General features: G+C 38.6%; 2 protein-coding genes across 5 annotated transcripts in view; one reads left to right on the top strand and one right to left on the bottom strand.

The window, feature by feature from the left end:
• Positions 1-574: 574 nt before the first annotated feature.
• Positions 575-25749, bottom strand: LOC139140607 (uncharacterized). Of its 2 annotated transcripts, none has more exons than XM_070709959.1 (5): positions 25397-25749; positions 5667-5724; positions 4589-4855; positions 2589-2666; positions 575-1107 (listed from the first exon to the last, which is right to left on the bottom strand). In XM_070709959.1, the coding sequence occupies exons 3-5, from the start codon at positions 4683-4685 to the stop codon at positions 623-625; spliced, it is 660 nt and encodes a 219-aa protein (XP_070566060.1). In that variant the 5' UTR covers positions 4686-4855; positions 5667-5724; positions 25397-25749; the 3' UTR covers positions 575-622. The 2 variants fall into 2 exon arrangements, with proteins under 2 accessions (XP_070566060.1, XP_070566059.1); XM_070709958.1 differs by lacking the exon at positions 25397-25749 and adding an exon at positions 13460-13625.
• The window catches only part of LOC139140606 (disintegrin and metalloproteinase domain-containing protein 22-like), a 34036-nt gene continuing 30890 nt past the window's right edge, over positions 22861-26006 (top strand). For 2 of the 3 annotated variants that reach the window (XM_070709955.1, XM_070709954.1), the window contains exon 1: positions 22879-23013. The gene's annotated coding sequence lies outside the window, so the exon portion shown is untranslated. Of the gene's footprint in view, positions 23014-26006 lie in introns of all 3 variants that reach the window. The other variant, XM_070709956.1, reaches the window with a different exon arrangement.

Below are 26006 nucleotides of genomic sequence, written 5' to 3'. Positions count from 1 at the left end.
ATTTAATATTTACTGCTATTTCAAATTCAAGATGGTCGCCATCCCTGTGTAAACTCTATGAGGGTAAATAAGATTTTAGATTTTCAAAAGACTAAGATAGCGAAAATACTTCTTATTTCATGGACTTTACAATGAGCCCCCAACATACAAGTGGTATATCAGAAAAAAAACTGTAAAAAAATAGAGTCCCCTCCAAATATCTGTTCCCGTGGCACATTCTTCCTTAATTATTTGTATTCTGTATATTTGCGAACATCACAAATTTTGACGTCACGCGTTACAGTGCATATTGAGTGTAGAGTCCGACAGGGCCATGAAGCACTGAAATAGGTCGGTTGAGAACTGCTGCCTTATCATGCACATTCCCAGAGGTAAATGATAATTCATCAAGTCAAGCGAAAGTTTCAAGATCAGTCCTCTTTCAACATGTATGCGAAGGTATATGGGAAGGTCTTGCTCTCACCTCGATCAGTCAAGTTGGTACTCGGCATAGTACAAAATTATATCCGTAAACTTTATGCTTAAATACTCAAAGACTGCTTATTACTCTGTGAGTTATTTTATTGACCTTTATTGATAGCCAATCCATTGCCAATTAAACCATATTGATACAGATCATAATCTATTTAGAACAAACGGCGCAAGATAACTCATAGCCATTGACGTAGGGGGCGCACGGCAAACCGCTGCCAGCAAGGCAAACACTTTCCACTGGATACAGTAACGCTTCATCGACTGCAGCTGACGTACCGGCCAGAACGCCGCCCGACTTGTCCACACAAACATATTCAGATGTTGTATGAGACGAGGCAGACGACATCAGATAGCCATAGTATTCTCTGGTCCAACCACTGGGACAATCGTCGCGAGCCGGGTACAAGATGTAATTGCTACGGTGCTCCTGCAGACACACGGCACACGGAACATCATGAAAACGTTTTGAACTCAGAGGGCCTGAGCTCATACGATATTCCACAGGATAGATGTATCCACGATCGCTCTGATGACCGGCGACAACGACACTGTCGTCGTATTTGGCTACCTCGGGCAAACACAAGTAGTTGCCCCCGTTACCTGCATGCGTATAGTAGGATCCCGCCATTATACCTGGAAGGTAATTGAAAACAGAAGAAGTTAAGAAGGAAATGATGGCATGTTTATGCTTATTGACATGATTTTTCTACCGTGATTTAAATCTCAGAATTTCTGACTCGTGCATTCATCGGACATATAGAAACGACAATGGAAAAAGTGTCTCTAGGAACGTCTTCCGTGTGAACTCGTGTTCAAGTTCAAGTTATCGCTGGAACCTGTAACTATCTTTCTTTGAACTGTCATACAGAACCTGTTATTAATTTTGCCCGCTTTAGTTGTGCAAAACTGCCATTTTCAAGAGCGATTTCCAGGAGTGAAAAAGTAAAATCCTAACTTGAGTTGACAGAGAGAATTAACGTGTGTTCTATTCTGTACTTTTCAAAAAAGTGCTTCTCGGTGGCAATAGCATTTGTAGTGTGTCATTCATGAGGATCCATGATTTAGAAACTTGTGGACTTGGATTTTTTCAGCATCTTTTGTTCCTCTCGTGTAAGTTTATCTGTCATGGCCGAAAGGAAGGCACAGCATGCCATGAGTAGCACGATGAGAATATAACTGTACAAGAAAGCTCGGTCTTCTACAGGTCAGATGCATTTCAATGCAAATAAATCGTATTCTTATACAATCAAATATACAATTTCTCATTTTAAAATAAATTAATCAGATGGAAGGAACATTTTCAAATTTATCATTTAGCAAAATTATATCCTGAACACATTTATGTACGACAAACGATTGAAGCGACTGGTGAATCTCTTGGATCAAAACTGTGTGGCTTTAGTTAAAGGAATTAGGAAACAAACTAAAATTGATCTCCACCTATTGTTCATGCAAAAAGGGTGAGAGATCGCGGTATAATTAGTATCACGCTGAAAATGTGCTGTTTTATGTTCTACGCTGACGAAGGTGTAGTGAAGCATAACGTGAAATTATAGTACTGTAAACAGGTGTTGGTTTTCAAAGCAAACAGTCTGGAGCGGACCGCTGATAAACGATGAAGCTGTTCCTTATTCACGCCAGCAGAGTCTTGATTAAGGCAGTACGCGCCTCGAAAGTGAAAGACTAAGACGTTTGCTCAAACATTCCGCATTGAAACTCCCAGCCATCCCTTTGCAAAATCAAGAATAAAATCAGGGGTTACCTTGAAAAGTTTGGCACCAAAGAAACATATTACCTAACATTTACCGATATTTCAAATTCAATATGGCCGCCATCCCTGTGTTAACTATGTTTAAAAATAAAATTTTCGATTTTCAGAAAAATTAGGTGAAAATTTTTCCTATTCCAAAAGCTTTAAAGTGAGTCTCCCCCAAGTTGTAGATCAGAAAATAAATATAAAAATTTGAGCGTCCAAATATGCCCCAAAGACGCGCTCTACCTGAGGAGCCATACTATGGTTCAAAAAAAAAACAAGAAGTGTTTTTTTCTTCAAAAGAACTGTTGTTAACAACGCGTTAGATGCATCATAGTTCCCAATGCCGTACGTCACATACCTTTATAGACCAATGTTGTTATGCCCGGACACGAACTGTGACCCCCACGAGTGTAAACCACACCAGGACCACTGCTCTCTGTAAGAATGTTTAAAAGCAATATGAAATTAACCACGGATAAAAGGCTGATCAAAACATTCCAAGAACGGTCTTCTCCTGAAGATAATGTTTACAGTTACACACGAACTAAAATTCGCCTCGAAAGTGAAAGAGTTAAACATTTACTCAAAGAAATATTACCTAACCTCGAATAAAATTCCGCGCTTAAAGTGCATTGTTTGTATTCATACATAATTATTATTATTTATTTCACCATAAGAAATGTTTTATATTTAATGAATATGACTGTATGTACAATTGATGGGGACCATGAAATATAGTTCAGCAGACCTAATCTTCCTTCATGGCCCCAACAAAATATATGAAATAAATAAATTTATATAATGAAGGTATTTAGAGTTGCAAAAATATTAAACATGTAGAACAAAATAGGTGCATACTCTGATACTAAATACATAAAAAAATAACTTCAAAAAATAATCGGAATTGATGGGGAAAAGAGACCAACAAAGAATATCACAATTTAGGAAAAGGGATGAAATCAGGAAATAAAAAAGAAACAGTACAACAACACTTATAACTGAAAACACTTATTGAAAAGAAATGAAGTCTCACAAATTACGAAGGAAGAGAAACTGAATCAATCAACCATGGAATGGAGGAGGTTTTGTTTCAACTCCTTTTTAAATTTTTGCCTTGATGTTATCTGTTTAATTGAGGAGGGAAGTGAGTTCCAATGTTTTGCAGCAGCGAACGTAATTTGATTTTGTGTGAGTGTGAGATCATGTTTTGGGATACAAACATTTCCAGCAAGGATTTGACGAGTAGAATAATCATGCACAAGTGGTCGGAAAAATTTAGTGATGTCATGGGAATAACGATTATGTTTTAGGTCAAAGACGAATGTACAAGTTAAAAATTTACCGAGATTGCTAATGTCAAGAATTTTTAGTTGATGGAAAAGTGGATTAGAGTGGGCGCAGAAATCGGAGAAGGTAATAAGGCGAACAATTCTCTTCTGTAACGTATGGATCGGCTCAAGGTGAGAAGAGTATAGGTATTGCCCCCGATCTCTAGACAGTAGCTAAGATGAGGTAGAATTAAGGTATTATAGAGAAGAATTCGTGTGGATCTAGGGACATAATGACGAATGCGAGATAAGATTCCATAATATTATTCTGAACAAAAGTGTAAGATATGCTCAATCGTGTATAGACGCCAAACAGTCATGATAGTAGGCATGTAGACTTGGCGAACATTTGATGCATTTTCTCCATACAAGTAATACAAAGAAGAGAAATGATAAGCTTGAAATAGAGTAGTTTTAATCGTACGAACAGTTCGAATACTTGCGAATCAATGGATTATCTTTTGCACAAAATGACTTCATTTGACTCATGCACTCATCAGTGTCATCTCCATCATAATTGAAAATAACTTCAACGTTGGAATGTTTATCAAAAAAAGACAGCCTTGTGCCAGTCAGGACTGGTTCACATATGGACTCTTAGAAATATTTAGCGGGCATAGAAAATTTTGACATTATCCTATTGATAATTAGCGTTAGCATATAGAAAACGATTCATGAATTTCGGTAAGACAGCAACCAATATTTTCCTGAAAAAATGCAAAATAGACAGCTGTTTCTGGTAACCCAACCCTTGAATTTTATTGTTATAGAAATAACGTTATTTATTTGTCATGTGTTGTAGATAATAGCAAGAATAAACTCTGATCATTAGGAAACTAGTATCACGCATCGCACTTCCTTGAGGCACTTTAACTTGAATGCATATTATATGATTGCCCTAGATAGAAAGACACATGTTTGATATGTGACAGTATTTTTTCTTACCCGTTTGATTAGAATTTACGAAAGGTCAATTTTGCCGGATTAATAATGTAATTTTGATGGTAATGAATCTTGATAGATTTCTTACCGTTGTAACATCTCTTTTTTGGCGAGCCAACATTACAATATTCCCAGCGCACAGATGGATCCATAGTGTAACACCAGAGTCGTGTAGCGCCATCCATGTTACGACAGTAGTTATGATCGCCAAGGCCGGCGTTGGGATAATCGTCTGGTGTGGTGGTGTGTTGATGTGGCGACTGAGAGGTCCATGCTTGGCAAGTTCGTCCATTCGATGTCCTTGCTACCGTACCTCGATAATCTGAACCATCGTCTCGTGTGTAGCATTCACTACCTAGGTAACAAACATACAAATAATGCATTTCTTCATACAGCATTATGAGGATAAATGAAAAGATCTTACCGTGATACATTGAAATACGTGCTTTTATGTGACAAGGATAGTTTAGGCCAAGAAAAATAAAAAGTTTGTTTCTAATCCTAAATACATTGCAAAAATGATGAGCGACAAAGAAAGACTTTGTATTTAATAATTAGATGAATCGTGGTCATGTCAAACAAAAGTTTTGTTACATATCTTGAAAACTGGAGAAAACAGAAGCTAGGTAATCGGGCGATTTGCAGAAATTAGAATAATTATTATTTCCAACCCAACTTAAAACTGCTTGTTATGCTAAAAGGCGAAACCAACCAATAATTTAATCTCGGGTTAATAAATTAATGGAAACAAAATTAATCTTTGCAAAAAAGCAACTTTTGAGAAAAATACACTTTGTTATATGCAACGCCACCATAAAGTGCAATAGTACCCGTTTAAATTTTTATTCGCCATGAAATCAACCATACGGTGTACACACGAGGTATAACCCCGCGCGCTAGCTGATATAGTCGTCACCATATGCTGCTCGATGTTTCCTTTCCCGTTGTGTATCCATATGTGCCATGTCGATCTCTGTTTCAGTACACTTCAAGGTTCTGAGAAGTGCGAGTGGCTTTATATATAATTCAGAATTGGCAAAAACAAGGGCCAAAGATGGAGACCGGTCCTTGAAGTTTCATGAACGCTTACCCAACTTTTAGTTTGGGTGGCTCTTACATCGTGACCAACGGGAATGCTACAAACGTCGGCACGTTCTGCAACTTACCGTCCTTTGGATCCGGCTCGTAGCGATTAAGCGAAAGTAAATCTTCAACCGCCGCAGACTGAAAGAAAAAAAAATTATGAAAATGATCACATATCGTCAACTTTACATAATCTATGCTTAGTATATAATCTTGACTTGAATTTGATAACGTTTCAAAGAATAAGAGGAAAACCCACGGTAAATTATGCCACAATACTTTATAGTTATTATATGTTTCACCATATTGCACTGATGATCTGCATCATACCATCGAGATGAGTTGTGAACCCCTCCTCTGGCTTCTAACATTAATTGAATTATTTCTGAAGAGTTGGGAACGCTTTGTTTAGGCTGTCAGTGACTACATTTGTACTTACTGGCTTGCCTGATTCTTCACACTTGACGAAAGCCATCCCTGACAATGCCACGGAAAGAACGGCCAAAACTACAAACTTCATAGTTGTCATGTGTTGTACTAAGAACAAGCATTATGAGTCAGACTACACCGACAATCCTACTTATTTAGTTTGAAAACGACTCTACATCGCTGTGTATATTGATTCAACCAAACAGTGCGTCACGTGATATCAAGTAGACTACGTTTAAAGAATAATTTATAACACCGCTTAGTTTTGCCACTTGATGTTTCAGCTGCGGGGGAGCTTTAATTGCTGGGTTTAATATCATAATGTTCTCACTCGATTGGTTAATCCCTCCATCGACTTAAAACACCATATTCAGTCGTGTTTGGAAGTCGACCATGCCAATGAATGACGAGACTACATCTTCGATGTATTCGCACACATCAAATTCAATGCATACCTTTCAAGCATCGGTAAAACACATTTGTCGAAAAAATAAGTCTCAGTCGATATTTTGCTGGAGCAATGAAGAAACTTATATTCTTCACCATTGCATAATGGTCACTATTCGGATTAAACTAATCATTGACTTGAAAATAATGTGACAAATTTAGATATTACCCCGCGATGTGCATTTACTGCTCTTAAATCTGAATCTGATCAATGATACGGAAATATGGAAAGGGTGATACCGTGAGAAAATTCTATGATCATATGACGATTCAGAATGAATTAATGGAGGGTTGACTTCTCCTTCGCCCTAGGTATTACTCTTTTAGTTTGCTTAAGGGTACTCGGGTCCTAGAGATGTTCTTCAAAGGATGGACTTTACAAAGACGCCATGTCTTTTCATTCAAGGCCTGCATAAGTTATTCTTTAAATATAGAAAAGCTTGCGCCTACTATAATCCAAGATACACCTTCTCAAATCGTAAGCTTACATAGTAATATATAACGAGAGAGAGGCAAATGTTTTAGTCACCGCTTTACGAAATATTAAACGGGGACTTTGGGGTGGGTTCCTTCCGTCCGTACGTCCATCCGTCCACCCGGAGCCGTTTATATAATATGAACAGGCCGATTTGTTTCAAACTTTGCATAAGAACAACAGACTATTATAGCATACATATGCGCTATATTTCGTCATCCGATTCAACATGGCCGCCAGGCGACCATTTTGAGGAAAGCGCTATAATTTACGCACAGCCTTACAGATGCAATGTAATTTGTTTTGCGACACCGTCAAGCATGGGCGATTAGTGACCATTTTGTTTGAAATTTTGTCTGTCTGGGGCCAGTATTCTGGCATGACTGGACCGATTTCAATCAAACTTGGCGGAAAGGCCTAGTACTATGATGTCCAGATGCACGTTCATTTGCATCACAATTCAATATGGCGGCTTGACAGCCATTCTGTTTTGATATTTGTCCTTGCAGAGCCATTTCCCAGATATGACTGACCTATTTTATTCAAAGTAGGTACAAAGAATAAAACTTTGACATACAGCTGCACGACAACATGTGAATGAATGAATGCTTTATTTCACCAGATGCTTCACAGTATGTACAATAATGAAAATTATCAGAAAACTGTGTATTACTGAAATTGTACAAAGTCAAAGAAAAGAAAAGAACATTGCAATATTATAAAATCTGGTGGGGGCCATGAAAATAGTCGAAAAGGACTAGTCGAGTTCATGGCCCGTGAGTATACTAATAACTATTCGGTACAAGCTTAAGTGTGATGGAGGATAGAAACAAACACAGATTTAATGTAAATTCAGTAAGTGATGTTTCAATGCAGACTTGAAAACTTGTCTACTTGACAATTGTTTGAGATAGTCAGGCAGCGAATTCCAGTGTTTCACAGCTGCATACCTAATGTTATGTTGTGAAATTGTCAAATTTGAGCCTGGAATACGAAAATTTTCAACTTGTGTTAAACGTGTTGGATACGAGTGCTTTGGAATCTCAAAATAGTGTTCAGCTGTATGAGGAAGATTGTTATGTTTCAAATCATAAACAAACATACAAGTACAATATTTACTCAGTTTGTAGATATCTAAAATATTCAGTTTGTAAAACAGAGGTTCGGAATGAGCAATGAAATGAGAAAAGGTAATTGAGCGAACAATCCGTTTCTGAAGGCGAAAAATTGGCTCTAAATAGCTGGAAAAAGTGTTTCCCCAGATTTCCAAACAGTACATTATATGAGGTAAGATAAAAGCATTATACAGTTGAATGAGAATGGATTTGGAACATAGTGTCTTAGTCGTGTAATGATACCAATTTTGGGTGTAATTACTTCAATGACCTTTCGTATATGATATTTCCATGACAAAGATGAATCTATTGTAACTCCTAAATAGCTTGCACAAGAAACTTGTTCTATTGTATCATTCCCAATTGACAGATTTCCTTCAAATGTGGTGTTTCGCTGTGGTGTCTTTAAGATCATATAATTGGTTTTGTCAACGTTGACTGTGAGTTTGTTGGCCATACACCAACTGATAATTTCGTTAAATTTGGCGTTAATTTGAGTAAGATTTACATTCTGGGTACGTAGAGATTTAAAAATATTTGTATCATCTGCAAAAAGTCTACAATTAAAATAGTCTGTTGAATTACAAATATCGTTAATATATACCAAGAATAAAGTCGGACCCAGAATGGAACCCTGCGGTACACCACATTTGATTTGCCTGTAACAAGAAGATTACCATTGACAATTACAAATTGATTACGATTTGTTAAATAACTATGAAATAACTTTAGTGATGGACCTCGCACTCCATAATGATGTAGTTTGTGAAGAAGGATATCATGATCTATAGTGTCAAAGGCTTTTTTCAAATCAACAAAAATACCTAATGTTACATAGCCAAGGTCCATCTTCTCTATAAGATCAGCAACAATATCAGCGAGGGCAACTTTAGGACTGTATTTTTGCGAAATCCATACTGCGTATCAATTAAAATATCGTACTTGTCAAGAAAAGAAACCAGTTGTTTGTTGATAACTGCTTCAAAATTTTACTAAAGACGGGCAGAATTGAAATTGGCCTGTAATTACAACATCAAATGGACATTCACCTTTTTTATAAAGAGGGGTAATTTTTGCAACTTTTAGACTATCAGGAAAAACACCATTTGAAATCGAAAGATTGATAATATGTGAAAGAGGGCCAGCGATATACTCAGCTGCATGGATAGTCAAAAGAGGATGAGTAAATCATAACCAGGTGTTTTTGAGGAATCCAGGAGAGAGTATTTCTTTTATAATGTCTCCTGGTACAACTGGTTGAAAAAAGAAAGAATTGCTACGACTCTGCTTCAAATAATTCTGGAAATTGATATCAGTGGAAATTTTGGACGCCAAATTGGGCCCAATATCAGAGAAATACTCACAAAATTCATTTGCAATATCTGTACTCTCTGTTATCACCTTGCCGCCAATTTCACTGAGTTCTAATTTGTTTGGGGCCATACTACTCCCATTATTTCTATTGAGAATTTCATTTATAACATTCCATGTTTTTCCAGAATTCCCACTTACAGAGTTTAATTTATTACAATAATACATTTTCTTTGCGTGTTTTAAAACCTTGGTTAAAACATTACGATAATTCTTATATATCATTATAATATCATCGTTCATGGGACGCTTCTTACTTTTTGAGAAAAGCAAATGTTTTTTCTTGATAGAAATAAGCAAGCCTTTTGTTATCCATGGTTTCCGAATTGACTTACTACGGTGTTGTTTTGTCGTCAAGGGTACATGTTTCATAGCAAAAGAGTGAAATTCTTCATGAAAATATTGTAGGCATCATTCGCATCACTGCAATCATACACTTCCTGCCATGAAGTACTACTCAAGTCAGTCAAAAAGGACTCACGATTGTAACTAGAAAAATCGAAACATGTGTGTTGCGTATGCTGTTTGAATACATGCTTCAACCCTTTTACAATTGCAAAAATGGGCAGGTGATCTGAAATGTCAGTTTCGATGGAACTGCATTCCAGAAAGTGATCTGTTATATTGGTAATCAAGTGGTCTATTGTTGTACATGTATTATCAGTTATCCTGGTTGGGGTGTTAATTACTTGATGGAAGTTATACGAATTCAAAAGTGTTGAATAAGAAGTATTTGAATGAGACGATGAAGACGTATCGATATTGAAGTCTCCAACAATTATGCAATTTTTGTCTTTCGATGAAAGGCATTCAATGACTTTTTCAAAGCTTTCAAGAAAGTCAGATGTCGGAGTATTCGGCTTTCTATAAACTACACCAAAGACAACATTTTTCTTTGCAATTGTAACTTCAAAGAAAAGTGACTCACAGCTTGCAATATGCAAATTAACCATTTGTGAGTGGGCAAGTGAGGAATGGATGTACATTGCGACACTTCCACCCTGGCCACATTCCCGACTACATGTGTACAGCTGATATGATGGCAGTTGAAAAAGTGACTGATTTACATTTCTGTTCAACCATGTTTCTGACAATGCAATTACGGGAAAATTGTGGTGTAATACATTCAGCAAATGAAGACAGTCATCAAAATGCTTACTAAGAGATCTAATATTTAAATGGAATACTGAGATCGTTGAAAGTTTGTCATTTTGATTTTTACCTTGATTAAACTCGTCGACAGTGTATGAAGAACAATCGTACTTGATAATGTGATCTTGTGAGTTGGAGTCCATAAAACAAAAACAAAAAAGTTACTCTTGGTGTTCAATTTATACGGTTAGTGGTCTTCAGTGGTGGTATCATGATGACTTCAGAGCTGCTATCTTTACGCTTATAAATCTTGCCGTTGCTGGTCCATATGTATTTCCAATTCAGTTGTTTTCTTCTTTCATTTACTTGCTGAAAAAGGCGCCTCCCTATCGTGGTCAATTTCTCGTTTACGTATATATTGTTGGTACTGTTTCCCAGATGGAGTTGACGTGGCGTCTTGCCTCGAAGGTGTTTCCGAACATAGTAGGGTTGATTTGTTGTAGATCTTCTGACAAATCTGACAATGATAGGTGGTGGTGGCGGCGAAGACTCTTCCCGTTTGTGACTTTGGCGTCTTGGCAGACGATGGCTAATGTCTTTGTCGTTTTAGTGACATCAACACCTACAGCCGCTGAAATTTTGATGACAATATCATCTGTGTTTTCATCATTTTGCTGTGGAATACCGTGAATTTCGATATTGTTTCGACGCCCATATTGCTGCAGTTCTTGTAGTTCTTCTTGGGTACTGCGTAACTCTTTCTCTGTGTTGGTAATCTGTCCTTGTAATCTAATGTTTTCAGCTTTCAGGTGATCGGCGTTTGATTGAAAGTCGGCTAATTGCTTTCTAAAGTTTTCGAAAAAATCGTTGACAAAATCAACTGACCTTTGCACCTCAGCTAAGCTGTGTTCAAGAGTGGAAATCTTTTCAATTTGTTTTCCCAGAGTTGACAGAGTTTGAAGAATTTCAGACAGCTGACTTTGAATGTCTTTGTTCTCTGTTTGGCTGTGCGGACAGAAGTCTCCAGTGTCGGCCATCTTGGTTTGCTTTGGCTCTGGACTGTGATCGCTACTTGTACTCAATTGGTAGCTTCATGCTTCTTTGCTGGTTTTCTCGGCATCTTTTACTGATTGAAGTTGCAAACAGTGCTTCAGAGTGTATAACAAAAGTTTTTCAGGTATACGAAGACACTTGGTAGCGAAAAAACAGAGCAACATTGGACGAGCGATCTCACTGTGCGTCCTACCTCCATGACATGTTTTTCGATACAATCGAATAGGCATACTCGGTATATAGCAATTTTCTTTTAATGTTTGTTGGTCCCTAGCAAGTGCCCAGACATGCCCACAGGGGGCAGATGAAAGTCCCCTGGGCCGGGGAGGTTTTTTTTGTGCAACGGTTTACCTTATTTTAGGGAGCATTCGTTATTTACGGGGAGGGAGGGGTTGGTGGAAATCAGGGGGGTTGACTTTTACAAAACCGCTTTTTAGGGGGGTCAAATTTTACAATCAATGATTGAAGGGGGGGTCAAATTTTACAAAGGTTTGTATTGAGTTATGGAAAACAAAATTGACTTTGGAATTTCACCGAAATGTTGCTTGTGTAACCGATGTTTTGAGACGGCAGAATAATAACTGACCGAAGCTCAGCCAAATTTATTTCTCTAGCAGGGCCAACAAGTCCGAGACTGGCGTTAACCTCTCTAGAGCAGCAACAGAGCATGTAGCCCTGAGTACAGGTATGTGTGTTCCTGGCGTATACGACCTCCACCACAGCCCTGCAACAGTCTGTGGAGATAACTGGGGTCTCTGCAGCGAGATTCAAAATGGGGATCTCCATGGGTAAACAACTTGTCGAGTATGTTATGTTCCAGAAAATGAGCGGTTTTGGACTTTAGGAGAAGTCAATCGCATCTTTTCTGGGATTGGTTAGGAGGTAAAGGTAGGCAGGGAAAGGATTTTGCCCCAATAGAGCAGAATTTCGGCCAAAAAGACCGTTTAGTCTTCATTGCGGTCCAGATCCAGGCCGCAGAGACCTCAAGTCTGTTCAAAGACCATTGCAGGGCTTTGGTAGAGGCCATATAATGCTGGGAACACACGTGCACACACCTGTACGCAGGGCTACACAGCATGGGGCATGAAATGAAGAACCAACACACAGTCATATAATGTAACAAACAACTTCTGTATATTACTATATTGTGTCAAATATCGGGGTCTACATATAAAATAGTAAAACCGTACTTCAAAACTATAAATATTACTCCATGGTAACAGTAACCGTACTGATCGACCTCCCGACGGCAGGAGTCGAACACACTTTCAGAACAAAACTCTGTTAAACCCTTTCTAAATGCTTAACAATTTCTATGGAAAACTTAACGTTAGCACAGTTACAACAGAGGTACCTCAGACTTGACCACGCGGCTGGGAAACACAAATAGTTCACACGCGACTTTAACTAATGTTCGATGATGAGCACAATTGTAAGTCCCGTGTAATGTCTGCACATGAAAGTCGGCGACAACACACGCAATTCACTGCTAAGCAGCGTCCAGTTCAGCTACACCACGGGAGCAGCCATCTTAGATCTTTGTTTACACTTCCGCTCGGGACATGCCGAACTAATCTGAAGTCTTCCTCTGCTAACTCCGCGCATTGACAAAAGTTCAGAGGAACGATCATAAATAATGTTCTCATGACAATCTCAGACATCTGACTGAACTCATAAACGGAATAAAGTTCACAGTTAACACACAATTTGCTGCAGAAAGATCAGCTTTCAACTTGTGGTGATATTATCATCTTAGCGTGCAGTGCGTATATTGCAAATATACGGCACGGCTTTCACTTGTGTGAGCAATGTTCGTTCCATCGACTAAAGTAGAGGATGGCGTAGGGTTAAATAAACAGTCCGATCCGCATAAAATTCGATCTCTGCCACTCACCGGTTTCTTTACATATCTGCTGACTTGAGTAAGACTCAAAATAGAGAAATATCTGACTTAAAAAGCACAAGCTGACACTCAAACCTTCCAGTGCCAGTGCAGCATGCAACGTAAAACACTCTCTGGAAAGTTCCCGTCTTGGACTCCCTAGGTATACAGTGATAACACACAAGAACTCCCAGGCAAAATAGAAAATGCACAGGTCCTCCATACATAATCTATGAGAAGCTATGAATAATTTCTTTTAATGATACAAAACTAGCTAAATTTGTGTATTTATAGACTCTTGATTATTGATATTATTGTACTTGATAAGACTAGGGTAGTTACCAGTGCATGTGTGAGCAAGAAATTTGATTTTGGAATTTCACCGAATTGTTAATTCACTATCTTGTCAGAGGAAACTATGAATAATTTTTTTCCAATATAAAACTAGTTAAATCTGTGTATTTATGTACGCTTGATTATTGATATTAGTGTACTTGATTAGACTAGGGTGGTTACAAGTGGATGTTAGTGCAATAAATTTGATTTTGGAATGTCACCGAAATGTTGATTCACTATCTTGTCTATATGGAAACTATGAATAATTTTTTTCTAATATAAAACTAGGTAAATCTGTGTATTTATGTACTCTTGATTATTGATATTAGTGTACTTGATTAGACTAGAGCGACTACAAGTTCATGTGTGTGCAAAAATTTGATTTTGGCATTTCACCAAAAATGTTGATTCTCTAGTATGTGAGGAAACTTTTTCAGCCCGGGGCCACAGGGTGCAAAGGGTTAATGAATCAAATCTGATGAAATTTTTTTTCATGGGGGGGGGGGGTTACATTTTACAATTGATGAATTGAGAGGGGGGGGTCAAATTTTAGAAATTGGAGGGGGGGGGGCGCTTTTTACGTTTCATTTGTCGCTCAAATTCCACCGGCCCCCTCCCCGTAAATAACGAATGCTCCCTTATTTTATTAATTTTGACTGTGATATTTCAAATAAAGTTCAACTCCAAACCGTCTGACTGCTTTCTTTATTACTACAAGTAATTTTATTAATTTTGACTGTGGTATTTCAAATAACGATTTCGACTCCACATCGTCTGACTGCTTTATATATTACCAACAAGTCCTTATCTCCTCTCCAACTTGTGTATACACCACTATACTTGCTCCGAAAAATTGCCAACTTGCTAATCCGCTGTCGATATCAGCGGATTAAGTAATTGAGTCAACACCACAGCCGTCCCACACGCATTAAAATGACTGCAATGTCTAGGCATGTCACAGGGGGCAGATGAAAGTCCCCTGGGGTGGGGGAGGGTTTTTTGTGCAACGGCTTACCTTATTTGATTTTATTAATTTTGACTGTGATATTTCAAATAAAGCTTTCGACTCCAAACTGTCTGACTGTGTTTCCAATGCCTACAATTCCTTATCTCCTCTTCAACCAGTGCACATACCACTCTAATTGCTGCGTAAACATTGCCAACTTGTTAATGACTGTGCTTGTACCTTGGCGAAAGTGGTGTGGTATCAATCTGGATCGTAATTCTTTCAATAACTGAAGCTGACTAACAAGGTATCTACTGCAATCATCACTTAAGATATTTATTAGAAGTGTTATGACAGAAAAAGGAGGTGAAGTCAGCGATTTTCTTTAAAATAAATTTATTAAAATTAATAAGTCTCGGGGAAATAAACTAGAAGTTACAGAAGAGTGTAAACAATACTTGGCTTAACTGGGACGGCATAAAACTCCCAAATTACAGTCTCCAGGGAGTTGAGTCCAGACAGACACCGATGAATGATAAAGTGAGTCAAGGCTTGATGTAGGTCTGGATCGTGCAGAGTTTATGGAGCAAAATCCGTGAAATTTTGAAGTCAACACTGACGTAAAAATCCCGAAGTCTGGTGAAAATCCCAAAGTCTAACTTATCTACTGTACCGTCCCGTATTTATAGTGTAAAGAAGCTCTCCAGAGACTACTAGAAAATTATTCTAGACTTTCAATTGATATGCTAATTACGGTTCTAAAATTATCTTCACTTGTAGTAAACATGACTTTTCAGAATGTAGTTGTAGACTATACTGGACTAATTAACCTGGTCATGGGAAAGAATGATGGCAGTCTCGTGATGTTTCAGGTCTCGATTCTCGTTCTACTTTTCTGCCGAGACATAAAAATGAGCGGCTGTTTGTTTTGCAACATGATCTCATACGGCCATCTGGCTGTAATTTTGTTTTATCTTTGTCTGTCCAGAGCCATTACTCGGAAAGTTTTGGACCGACTTTAGTAGGACTTGTTACAAGTGCGGGGTACCATGAAGTACAAATGCCTGTCAATTGTTCTTTACGTGATATTTTTTTTTGACACTCGAATACATTCATCCCCTTCGAAGCCAGTTTTACATAAATAGGTTCGACCGCACCATGATAGCGAATACAAATCTGCATCGAATTCAGCTATACTCTGTTATGATAAAGAAGTGTTGTCTGCTGTTTCATAGGGAAATACTGACATATCAAGTCGACTTGATATAAGGCTGAAAATTGAAGCGGTTGCTAACGTTGGTAATTGAGGTATGGCGGGAATATCATAAAAGCAGCCGGCTTGTCGGTGTGCCGGCATGTCCAATTTTACACTGTTTACCGACGGTGACACACCGCAGTGTTTATAATCTAGGCGGTGGTGAATACCAAAAAATCCAAATGTCACGCCATCTTTGGTCGTCCTCGCATGCAGCGAAGCGGGTATTCAACAAAACATGTGCTATCAGAAAGGTTGTAAAACGGTCAGCTTTGCAAACACTGTCAGTCAGCATGTGTTCCTTTCTCTCCCCCCGCCCCCGCTAGAGTCAACATCGAATTGAGTTACACATCAATGGTCATAGCCATAATACATGAACATTTTCCGAATAAATGTGATCAAAACTACCAAATATGGTGACAATTCATATGGAAAGCCAATCTTAACCATCAATGTCAAACTATTGGGGCTACCAGAATAATAGATATCATCCAATCTCACCTTTTAGACGACTGGGCCATTTTAAAATTTACTTGAACTTGCCAAAAGTATAATTTAAATTGTAACAGTTATTGGTGGCCGCTATCGTTGGTCGAGATTGGCAGTTGCCATAAAAATAACTTTCTCAGCAGGACTCCCATACTGTGTATCTAGAATGGTTAATATCTTACGGTGCTTTCATCTGACACCTGTATTCTGATATGTGAATGTATGTAAGGCCTAATTCGAAAAAAAATTCGCTATCTAAAGATCAAGCTGCAAAATTTTCTGAAGTATTTCTAGAATCGTATAAGAGAATATAATTTCATGTTAAACTCTATATCGAGAGGCTGTAGCAACAAAAGTCTCAGTTTTTCGATATTATTTGACCCTTTGTCACAACATATGTTAAACGACTGTGTGTATACCCCAATTACTTCCTTTTGCGATAGAATGACACGACAAATATGTTCTGATAAGCCGCTATTGGGAAATGATATAGATAGCTAAGTTGCCTCAACCTAGCTGTAAATCTCTGAAGATGTCTTTTATCGAGCGTTTTTCCACAGAGTAACTCACTCCATTAGTTGAACCAGATGTGAACTGAATGTGCTCACGTGTTTTACAACAGGTTCATTAATAGTATTATCACATGAACTGGACCGAATTCCCACCTGTGTGACGTAGAACAGGACGGATAAGAAATCCGAATTACCCCTGTTGTACGTCATCAACCGGAACTTTTTTCTTGCATGGTACCGTTCATACATGCGGGTCGCGACGTGAACATAGACCGATTTGTCGTGATCGATGCCGTGCTCTCATGACATTTTTACAAAAAAAGGTGACCCGATAAATCCACACATGGAAACACAGAAGGCATGTCCAGCGAAATTTCTAGTCGCTAAAACTATAGCTGTTCTCGAGAATCGAATGGGGATATCGCCGATCCAGTCGCGTCGCCTCGTAAGGCTCAATGTGGACGTCGTCCCTGGCGATCCTGGTTGGCGATAAACCTGAAATCTACACCTCAACGGAAGTTCAACTGAATAAATGAGTACAGTATAATCTTCGGGAAAGCGACATACAGGCACAAGCATAAAGTCATTCGACTAAAAACGATAAATTTCCTTCATCATACGACAAATTCTGTAAATTCTTGCTCGGAATCAAACCTGTAGCGGCGTAAGGCTGTGGCTAGCGAAGACATCAGCTATATATGCATTGCAGCGCTGTGGAATCCGATGTACTTCGAAAGTTGACTCAGACAACACTCAAAACAGAGTTTCCGTCTAGTAAAATTAGGATGCATCTACGGGTGAGATATATGTCACTGCAAACATCAAAGTCTTTAAGACGAAAACATTGACGACCGAGATCGGGATTAACGAGTTGACACCGGCATGTCAGAGACCGGTGACGGCAGTTGTGGGCATAAACATGCAATGAGGTACACTCTGTGTGTCATCGAACGGAATATTTCGCGCTCGCCACGGTCGTAAACTTGTGTGATATTTTGAAAAGCCACGGAATCTCTGAGAATGAGAATTACTGTTTCGATCGTGTCGTTGCATTTACTTCATAAATCTATTTCTAAATATTCTGAATAACTCTGAATATTATGGCTATCCGTCGCTAGCACGATGAAAGTTATGTCCACCGCGCACCGTACCGATGGCCGACTTGACTTGGCTTGGCATCGGTACAGCGCGAGACAATGACTGACAGGTTCACGTGACAGAATCCGTATGTCTGGTTGGTGGAGATACCATTTCATGTAGCAAATTTCAGCTTGGTGGGATTTATGAATGAAAGTATCTCCTGGGTGACGGGCCGCTTTACTCTTTAAATGAAAGTAATCCGCGTAAGTAAAACACAAATAGCGACGAAATTCATGCAATTTGTTACGATAATTTTGATCCATTCACATCAAAAGAAAAATAAGAAGACTGTTCATGTGATAAATATATAATCCCATGGTATTTTTCTCTGTTTGGCGTCATCGTATACTCGTGTTTTTCGCGGAGCCGCACAACTTCTCGCCTTCGGCTCGAAGTTGTACGGCTCCGCGAAAAACACTCGTATACGATGACGTCAAACAGAGAAAAATACCATGGGATTATATATAAATACGCTTCACAGAACAATCAGATATATGTTATATCGCTATATGTAGCAAGTTTAATAAACTTCACACAGTACTCTCAGAGTTTAATCACTAAACTTTATTCAATATGCAAATAAGCTGTTAATTAACTTGACACTGCTAAATGCTTCATGGACAATTAGATATCCACCAGATTAACATTTGTAGCACGTTTCATTAAATTTAATACTGTAATTTTAGAGTAATATCATTAATTAGAATGTTCATTAAATATGCAAATGAGCCCTTAATCAACTACACTGTTCAATATTTCCCAGCACAATTAAATATTTATGAGATCAATATCTGTACAATATTTCACCAAATTTGGTGCCGTAATTTCAGAGTTACATACCTAATTACAAAGTTTATTAAATAAGCACATGAGCTCTTAATTAACTTAATACTACTAAATGCTTTACAACAAAGTCAGATATCTGTCGGATCAGTATATGCAACAGTTTTCATCACATTTGATGCAGTTATTTCAGAGCTATATGACTAATTATAAAACTTCATAAAATATACAAATGAGCTTATTATTAACTTGACACTGCTCAATACTTCTCAGTACAATTAGATATATATCAGATCAACATCTGTAGCAAGTTTCATCAAATTTAATGCTATAATTTTGGAGTAATATCACTAATTACAAAGTTCATTAAATATGCAAATGAACCTTCATTAAACCCACACAACTAAATGCTTTATATCACACTTAAATATCTGTCGGATCAGTATCTGCAGCAGATTTCATCACATTTGGTGCAGTTATTTCGGAGTTATATGACTAATTACAAAACTTCATAAAATATGTATATGAGCAATTTATTAACTTGACACTGCCTAATGCTTCTTAGTATAATTAGATATATATTAGATCAATATTTGTAGCACGTATCATCAAGTTTGGTGCAGGAATTTCAGAGTAACGTCATTAATGACAAAAGTTCATTAAATATGCAAATGAACAGATAATTGACATGACACTCACAGTATCATCATAATGTTCTGAGATTGTCACCAGTGAAAAGTTTCATGAAATTTTGTGCAGTATTTCTTGATATATGTCTACACTGTCATTACCGTCTCCAATGGGAAACCATCGTACGGAGAAAAATGATATTGCATAACTTCATTAATATGCAAGCCACACTAACCAAAATCTGATCAGTTCTTGCAAGTAGCATATGGTACCTGTGTACTAAATCTGACTTGAATTTGTTCAGGTGTTTTTGAGTTATCGTGTAAACAGACGGACAGGCAGACAGACAGACACACACACACACGAACAGACAGACAAACATCGCTATGACATTAGCCCACCTGTGTGAACAGGTGAGCTAAAAACGACCCCGTAATGACATCAATCTGACCTTGCTTAAGGTAGTTTGCGTCTCAAAGATGAAAGACTTAAAGCTTAGCTTAAACATTTCCTAAAGCAAACTTGCAACCATTTCTTACCGAATCAAGAATGAAATCAGGGGTCACCGTGCAAAATTTTGAACTGAAGAATCGAATCCAAAATGGCCGCCATTTCTTTGTTAACTACATGGGGAAAAATAAAATTTCCAAAAAAATAAGACGATGACAATATTTCTTACTCCAAGAGCTCTAAAGTGGGCCGTCACAAGTGGAGATCAGAAGAGAATTGTCAAAATTTGAGAGTCGGAATATCTGTGCCCGAGGAGCATTCTACCTGAAGGGCTCTCAACATTCGTCAGTCTCTGTCAGGATATCGGGGAAATATAAGTATACGCTGATTTTAACCGCTATGAGCATTCATTCAGTGGTAATCTCAAACAAACGGGAGCTGTAGAAATGGGAAGGGTTGATGAACAGGGGGTGCTTTGAAACGAGCTGGAAGAGAGACAGAAGCAAGGAGGACGGCTGTCACAAATACAGTAACGGGATCTCCATACGGCAATGTTATAAGACCCCTATTTTTTTGTTATACACATCAATATTATTTAATATAGGATCGGATATCTATTTCCTTGCTGACGATACAAAATTATCAAATAAACTTAATCAATATGAAGACGACAACATCAGTAGACAAATTTGTGCTATTGTCAGAGGCGTAGCTTTTTTAGTTTTAAGGCAGTGTGCACCTCAAAAGTGAAAGACCTAAACTTTTGCTCAAACGTCCCTCTATGAAACTTTCAACCGCACCAAATCAAGAATGAAAGTCAGGGGTCACTTTGTAAAGTTTGGAATTAGAGAAACAAATTACCTGAAATTTATCGATATGGGAAATTCAAAATGGCCGCCGTCCCTGTGTATATATAGCTCTACGGGGAAAGTAAAATTTTTAATTTTCGAAGATCTAAGACAGCGAAAAGTGTTCTTACTCCGAGAACTTTAAGATAAGAAAAGATTGGTAAAAACTTGAGAGTTCGAATTTCTGTCCCCGAGATGCATTCTGCCTCAGCAGCAGCTAAGTGTAAATTTTCCGGAAGAGGTGCAACTCCAGCCAAGTTGCTAGCCAGTACATGGAAGTGCCACAAACAAAGCACTATCTTGAAATTGTCGATCATGAGAGGGATATTGAAGTATTTGTGGACACTGCTCTATATTTTTAGCTGTACATAAATTTAGCCTAAGAATGGCCAACAAAAATTATTGGGATATTTCATGTATGTGATTGAAGAAGCTTTTTTAGTTCTGTACACAAAGTGCTTGTGCGTCCATGTTCAGAGAATCCAGTGGTGTTGGCAGGGTCCCATATAAAGAAAACAGTCTTGAAACAGTTGAAATGTGCAAAGAAGACCAACAAGGCAGATCCACATACTCAGTCTTATGACTTATAAAGAAAGATTAGATAAATTTACCCACGCCTGTTTACCTAAGAAACCGCGGCGATATGATTGAAGTGTATAAAACTTTGAACAATACCTGTGGCAAGGACGTTTCCAACTTCCTTTGAATTCAGCCAATTCTCATAGGACCTGGGACAAACTCTTAAACTCATAGGCACTATGCTTGTCTTGATGTTCGGAAATTCTCATTTACACACAGAGTAATTGGCACTCGGAATTCGCTTCCCAAGATGTTGTATATCTCTTCACTCCTTTGAGATTGGATAATTGTCTGGAGAAATCAACCGGTTAAACACAGCCACAAGGAGGAGATATCCGTCACCAGATCTCGTGATATGACCCGATTTTTCTGATCTTGACATGGAGACTCATGAAGCATACAACAACCTGAGAAAACCTTAGTAGGATCCTGACAATGATTGGACAATTTGAGACCTTGGCCGTGACACTACGCAGGGCACTTTTCTTCTTTCGCCCGTTTTGATTCGCTATTTCATAAGACTAAGCTTAACTTAATATAATAAGGTAACAATCGTCGGTTGGTAACTGCTTCTACACATTGAATTTCATCACCGTTACTTACCGCTATATTTGAGTGAATACGTGTCAGGGTTTTTTGATATCACAACGACTCCCTCGGGACACAACTTACTTAGGACAAGCAGCTTTACTTATCTTAAGCAATTTCCATTGCTCAATTCTCTCTTCTCTATAACTTGTACAAATCAGAGACAGGCGGAAGTGTGAATTTTCCTGAGGGCTTGTTTTCTTTTTCGTACCTTTCTTAAACCGTGCTCTAAAAACTTCCCAGCCCATCTCCGTGCATGCAACACAGCCGTATAATACAGCGCCGATCGCTTATAGTGGAAGGGCGACCCCAACCAAGGCAAGTAGGAAATGTTTCTGATGAAAATTTCTCTGTTTGTCCCTGAGGCAAATAAGAGCTTTAGAAGCATTGCATGATTTTATTTTTTGTCTCGATAAGGCGCTTCTCAAACTAATTTTGCTGCACTCATCAAAGATGTGGCCTGAAGACCATACCAAATAAATAAACAAAAATAAATAAGTAAATAAACATATAAATAAATAAATAAATACGCCTCTTTTGACTTGGTACTCTTTAAGCTTACACTTTTAGATTTCAACCCCTCTTTTATCTCCAGTGCTTTAATTATTATTTTTAACCCACCCAAATCATAAGTATTTATCCGGGCGATAATGATCGGATAATTTACTTCTCTCAGAGTGTATTTTAATTCGCGAAAATGACTGCTAATTAGATGCGCTATAGATGCGAACTTTGAAAGGGTAATCCTGTAATTATCTTATTTCAAACCATGCGCGAACCCGCATTTGTGCAGAAATGAGAGTTTTATGGATGCCCGGATGTGTGGCTAACTAGTGTTGCGCGATGAGTTTATGCGCACTGGTCGTGGGCCTGCGCGTCGATATCGTTCGGGCTGGTCTTTGACTCATCGGTGCCGGGCAGGAAAGAGGGAGACAATTTTGCAATACCGAGCATGGAACGTTCAGCTGGCAACATCCCATAGGGAAGGTGCTGTCAATTTCAAGAGTCTGGTAAGGACCTTGTTTACGTTCATCATAGCGAATATAGACTGTATACTCTGCAGGGTCATTGACCATGTCGCGAATTAGTATAACCGGACTAGTCCTGCCGAGTGCTTTTTTTCTCTGTGAACATCATCGTAGAAAACGCAAGTTACAGTAAATTGAAGTCTGTAAAAATAACGCTGTAAAGAGCACCTGTTGACCAAAGTCATCACGTTAAATTACTGTGCAGTATTAACAAAACGATGGTACACTTTAGCCTTGCTAATATCGGTACAACAAAACCTATCAAAGAAGCTTTTACGTAAGATGTTTATCCGCATCATACATATTATAATTGGGACTTTTTCGACTTTACGTTACCGAAATAAGCATCCCACATGACCAGTGTGATAATTGTCGCTTGTGCAAACTTGTGTATGGCAAGGTAGGGCGGGGGCGGGGGCGGGGGCAGTCAAACCGAATAAATTCATCCTCTTTTCTAGTCAGGCGTATCCAATATTTTGTTGAGGAAAATATTATGCTCGCTTCACCTTTCAGTAAAAGACAAATGTTGTTGTTGTTGCTTCACAAGTCTTGCATGAACGCAGATGACACCCAATCTATGGAAATGCGTGGACGATTGATGTGAATTAAAAACGAGCGCACACGTAATAAACGTATATGTGCCGCAGGCCAATGCTTTCCCTGCGTGTACGTCAAGCGCAACAGGTCTTCGGGCAAGGCGGGCCCGAGTTCGACGAATACGTGTGTACGATGTGTATTGATAGTGATGAACACGCAACACGTACCATCCCTCCTGAATTTGCTAACATTAAGTGATCAAAACGCTGAAATTGCTGTTACGTTTTATGCCCTGCAAACGAGATTGATACCCGATTGTTTTTACGCTAGGTCAAGCATTGTGATCTGCGCACCCTTATTAGGGAACATTGACAATGTCGATAATATTTAGTATTCGTCTGTCAGCTTGCTGATCTTAACTTCACAATAAATCGAGCCAATACCTTGACACAGTTGCTTCATTTAATGCTGTTATTTATGAACACTGAGCACGTATTAACGCCGTTGTTAGACGCTACTAATGGATAACAATCATCATTATCATCTTCACAACATCCATCAATGTCACCGTTTAATCCTTTCCCCCTCTTCTTTTCATCTGATCATAATCATCATTGTCCTTCTCCTCGTCTTCAAAATAACTATATATTCTACTACATATAGTCGTTGCGAAAAATTCACATCTTTCTGTTTGAAACCGCGTGTGACTATCATGGACAAACATGGAAGACTGACCCTTGATGATTGATTCGTGTTTTTAGATGTCAATTGATATTCAATTAGTTTCTATAATTTGAAGGCGGGTTCGTTGTCCTTAATTTTGCCATGGCTAAACTTGATACAACCATGGCGCACAACGTAAAAGGATTCAACATTGTTCGTGTTCTGTGACACATGTTTGGACAACGCTTCTCACGTTCGGTGAAAAACGCCACACAAATCATCGAGAAATAATTGAAGTGATTAGCGAGAACGATGCAATTGTTATGAAAATGTTTCCCGTGGCGTCATACTTTCATGATGATTACACTTCAATCAGAAATGTTAAAGGGAATTGACATCTCTCCTAAAGCTGATGGTACCATGTGCGTCATGAATACACCGACTTGTTTGTATGAAATTTACATCATTACGTCATTTACATCATTTGTATCATTTCGGGACGTAACGTGTCTTTTAATGGCGCTGTCAAATTGCATGCAACTTACTCCACATTAACATGGAACACTTCTAGGCGGCCCAACATCTCTACGGAGTCCTAAAAATGTATATAACTTCGAAGCATAGACCATGGCGTGCACTATAACCATTCTACATGAACAACGATGTCGACCGCGTCGCCTTGAAATTCACACCATCGTGATTGTATGAAAAGCAACGGGCCGATGACCATGTCGTTTTATACTCTCGACAAAAGCGCGGCATACATCATTAGAATAGCGGCGTTCACATCCGACAATTTGGGCAAAAAACAGAATGTATACGTATATGTGTTAATTTCCAGCCTGCTCAAAACTGTTTCATCCTGGTCGGACGAGAATGAGACGAATTTGAGCCGTGTACGGGGTAGTAATGAGTGCCGAGGGACGGAAAATTTTAGCCTAGTTTTTGTGTCGGTCCTGCAGGAGCCAGAAAATCACTTAAAACGATAAAGCATGGAAGCGGACCAAATCTATTCCCTCGAGAGTATTTCTCGGCGCAATTTTACAAGTGGTATAGCCAATAAGTGATGACGTCAAAATCGCCGTGCGCAAAACACAGACCCAGTAGTTGCGGCACTGACTATAATTTAACACAATTGGAGCAAAAGCAAAGTATGTCACCTTACCTACAACACGAAACGCTTCCATTCAATTCTCGTCTTAATCGTTAGAGGTACCGGGAGTCTAATTACTGTTTTGGTTGCAATCGTAGACTGCCTATAGTTTGCAAATGACATTATATCCGTTTCGTCGTGAATCACTGACGTTTTCCGACATTCTCCTGTTCCTTACGGAAATGCAGGAAGTACAACGGTTCCCCTCAATTGCCGGTCAATTTTCTTCTTGAACAGAGATGCAACTTCCTCCTAATTCAGCCTTTCCTATAACAACCAATAGGACGTTACATCAATCTTATTGGAAGACATTGCTTTCAGTTACACACGCCGTACAAAATAATAAAGTGGTTTTGCAAACTTAAGTCAGGGGGTAATGAGCTCGCGGTCGTGTGTGACGTTTTTCCCATCATACCCTGGGCGATGCTCTCATCAATTTGTCCTCGGAATCAGCATGGATAGCCTTATGATGTGTACTTTGTACGCTAATGACATCGCCACGCCTTCACATGTGTCTATGACGACACGCGAGATGTTTTAATAACACCACCGTTTCATCGTTGCATCTCACAAGACCTGTACTCTAACCACAAGTCCCAGACCTGTAAAGCGTGTTTTTATT

Source organism: Ptychodera flava, chromosome 9, assembly GCF_041260155.1.
Source record: "Ptychodera flava strain L36383 chromosome 9, AS_Pfla_20210202, whole genome shotgun sequence".
NCBI lineage: Eukaryota > Metazoa > Hemichordata > Enteropneusta > Ptychoderidae > Ptychodera > Ptychodera flava.
Note: the sequence above shows the minus strand (reverse complement) of the source record. Positions and strands in the feature narration are given on the sequence as shown.

What these genes read in the sequence shown, in the direction of transcription:
- LOC139140607 (XM_070709959.1), bottom strand. Translation starts at nt 4,685, where the DNA reads ATGGATGGCGCTACACGACTCTGGTGTTACACTATGGATCCATCTGTG. An exon ending in AAAAAAGAGATGTTACAACG is followed by an intron (nt 2,667 to 4,588) that starts GTAAGAAATCTA and finishes ACATTCTTACAG; the next exon opens with AGAGCAGTGGTCCTGGTGTG. An exon ending in AACAACATTGGTCTATAAAG is followed by an intron (nt 1,108 to 2,588) that starts GTATGTGACGTA and finishes ATTACCTTCCAG; the next exon opens with GTATAATGGCGGGATCCTAC.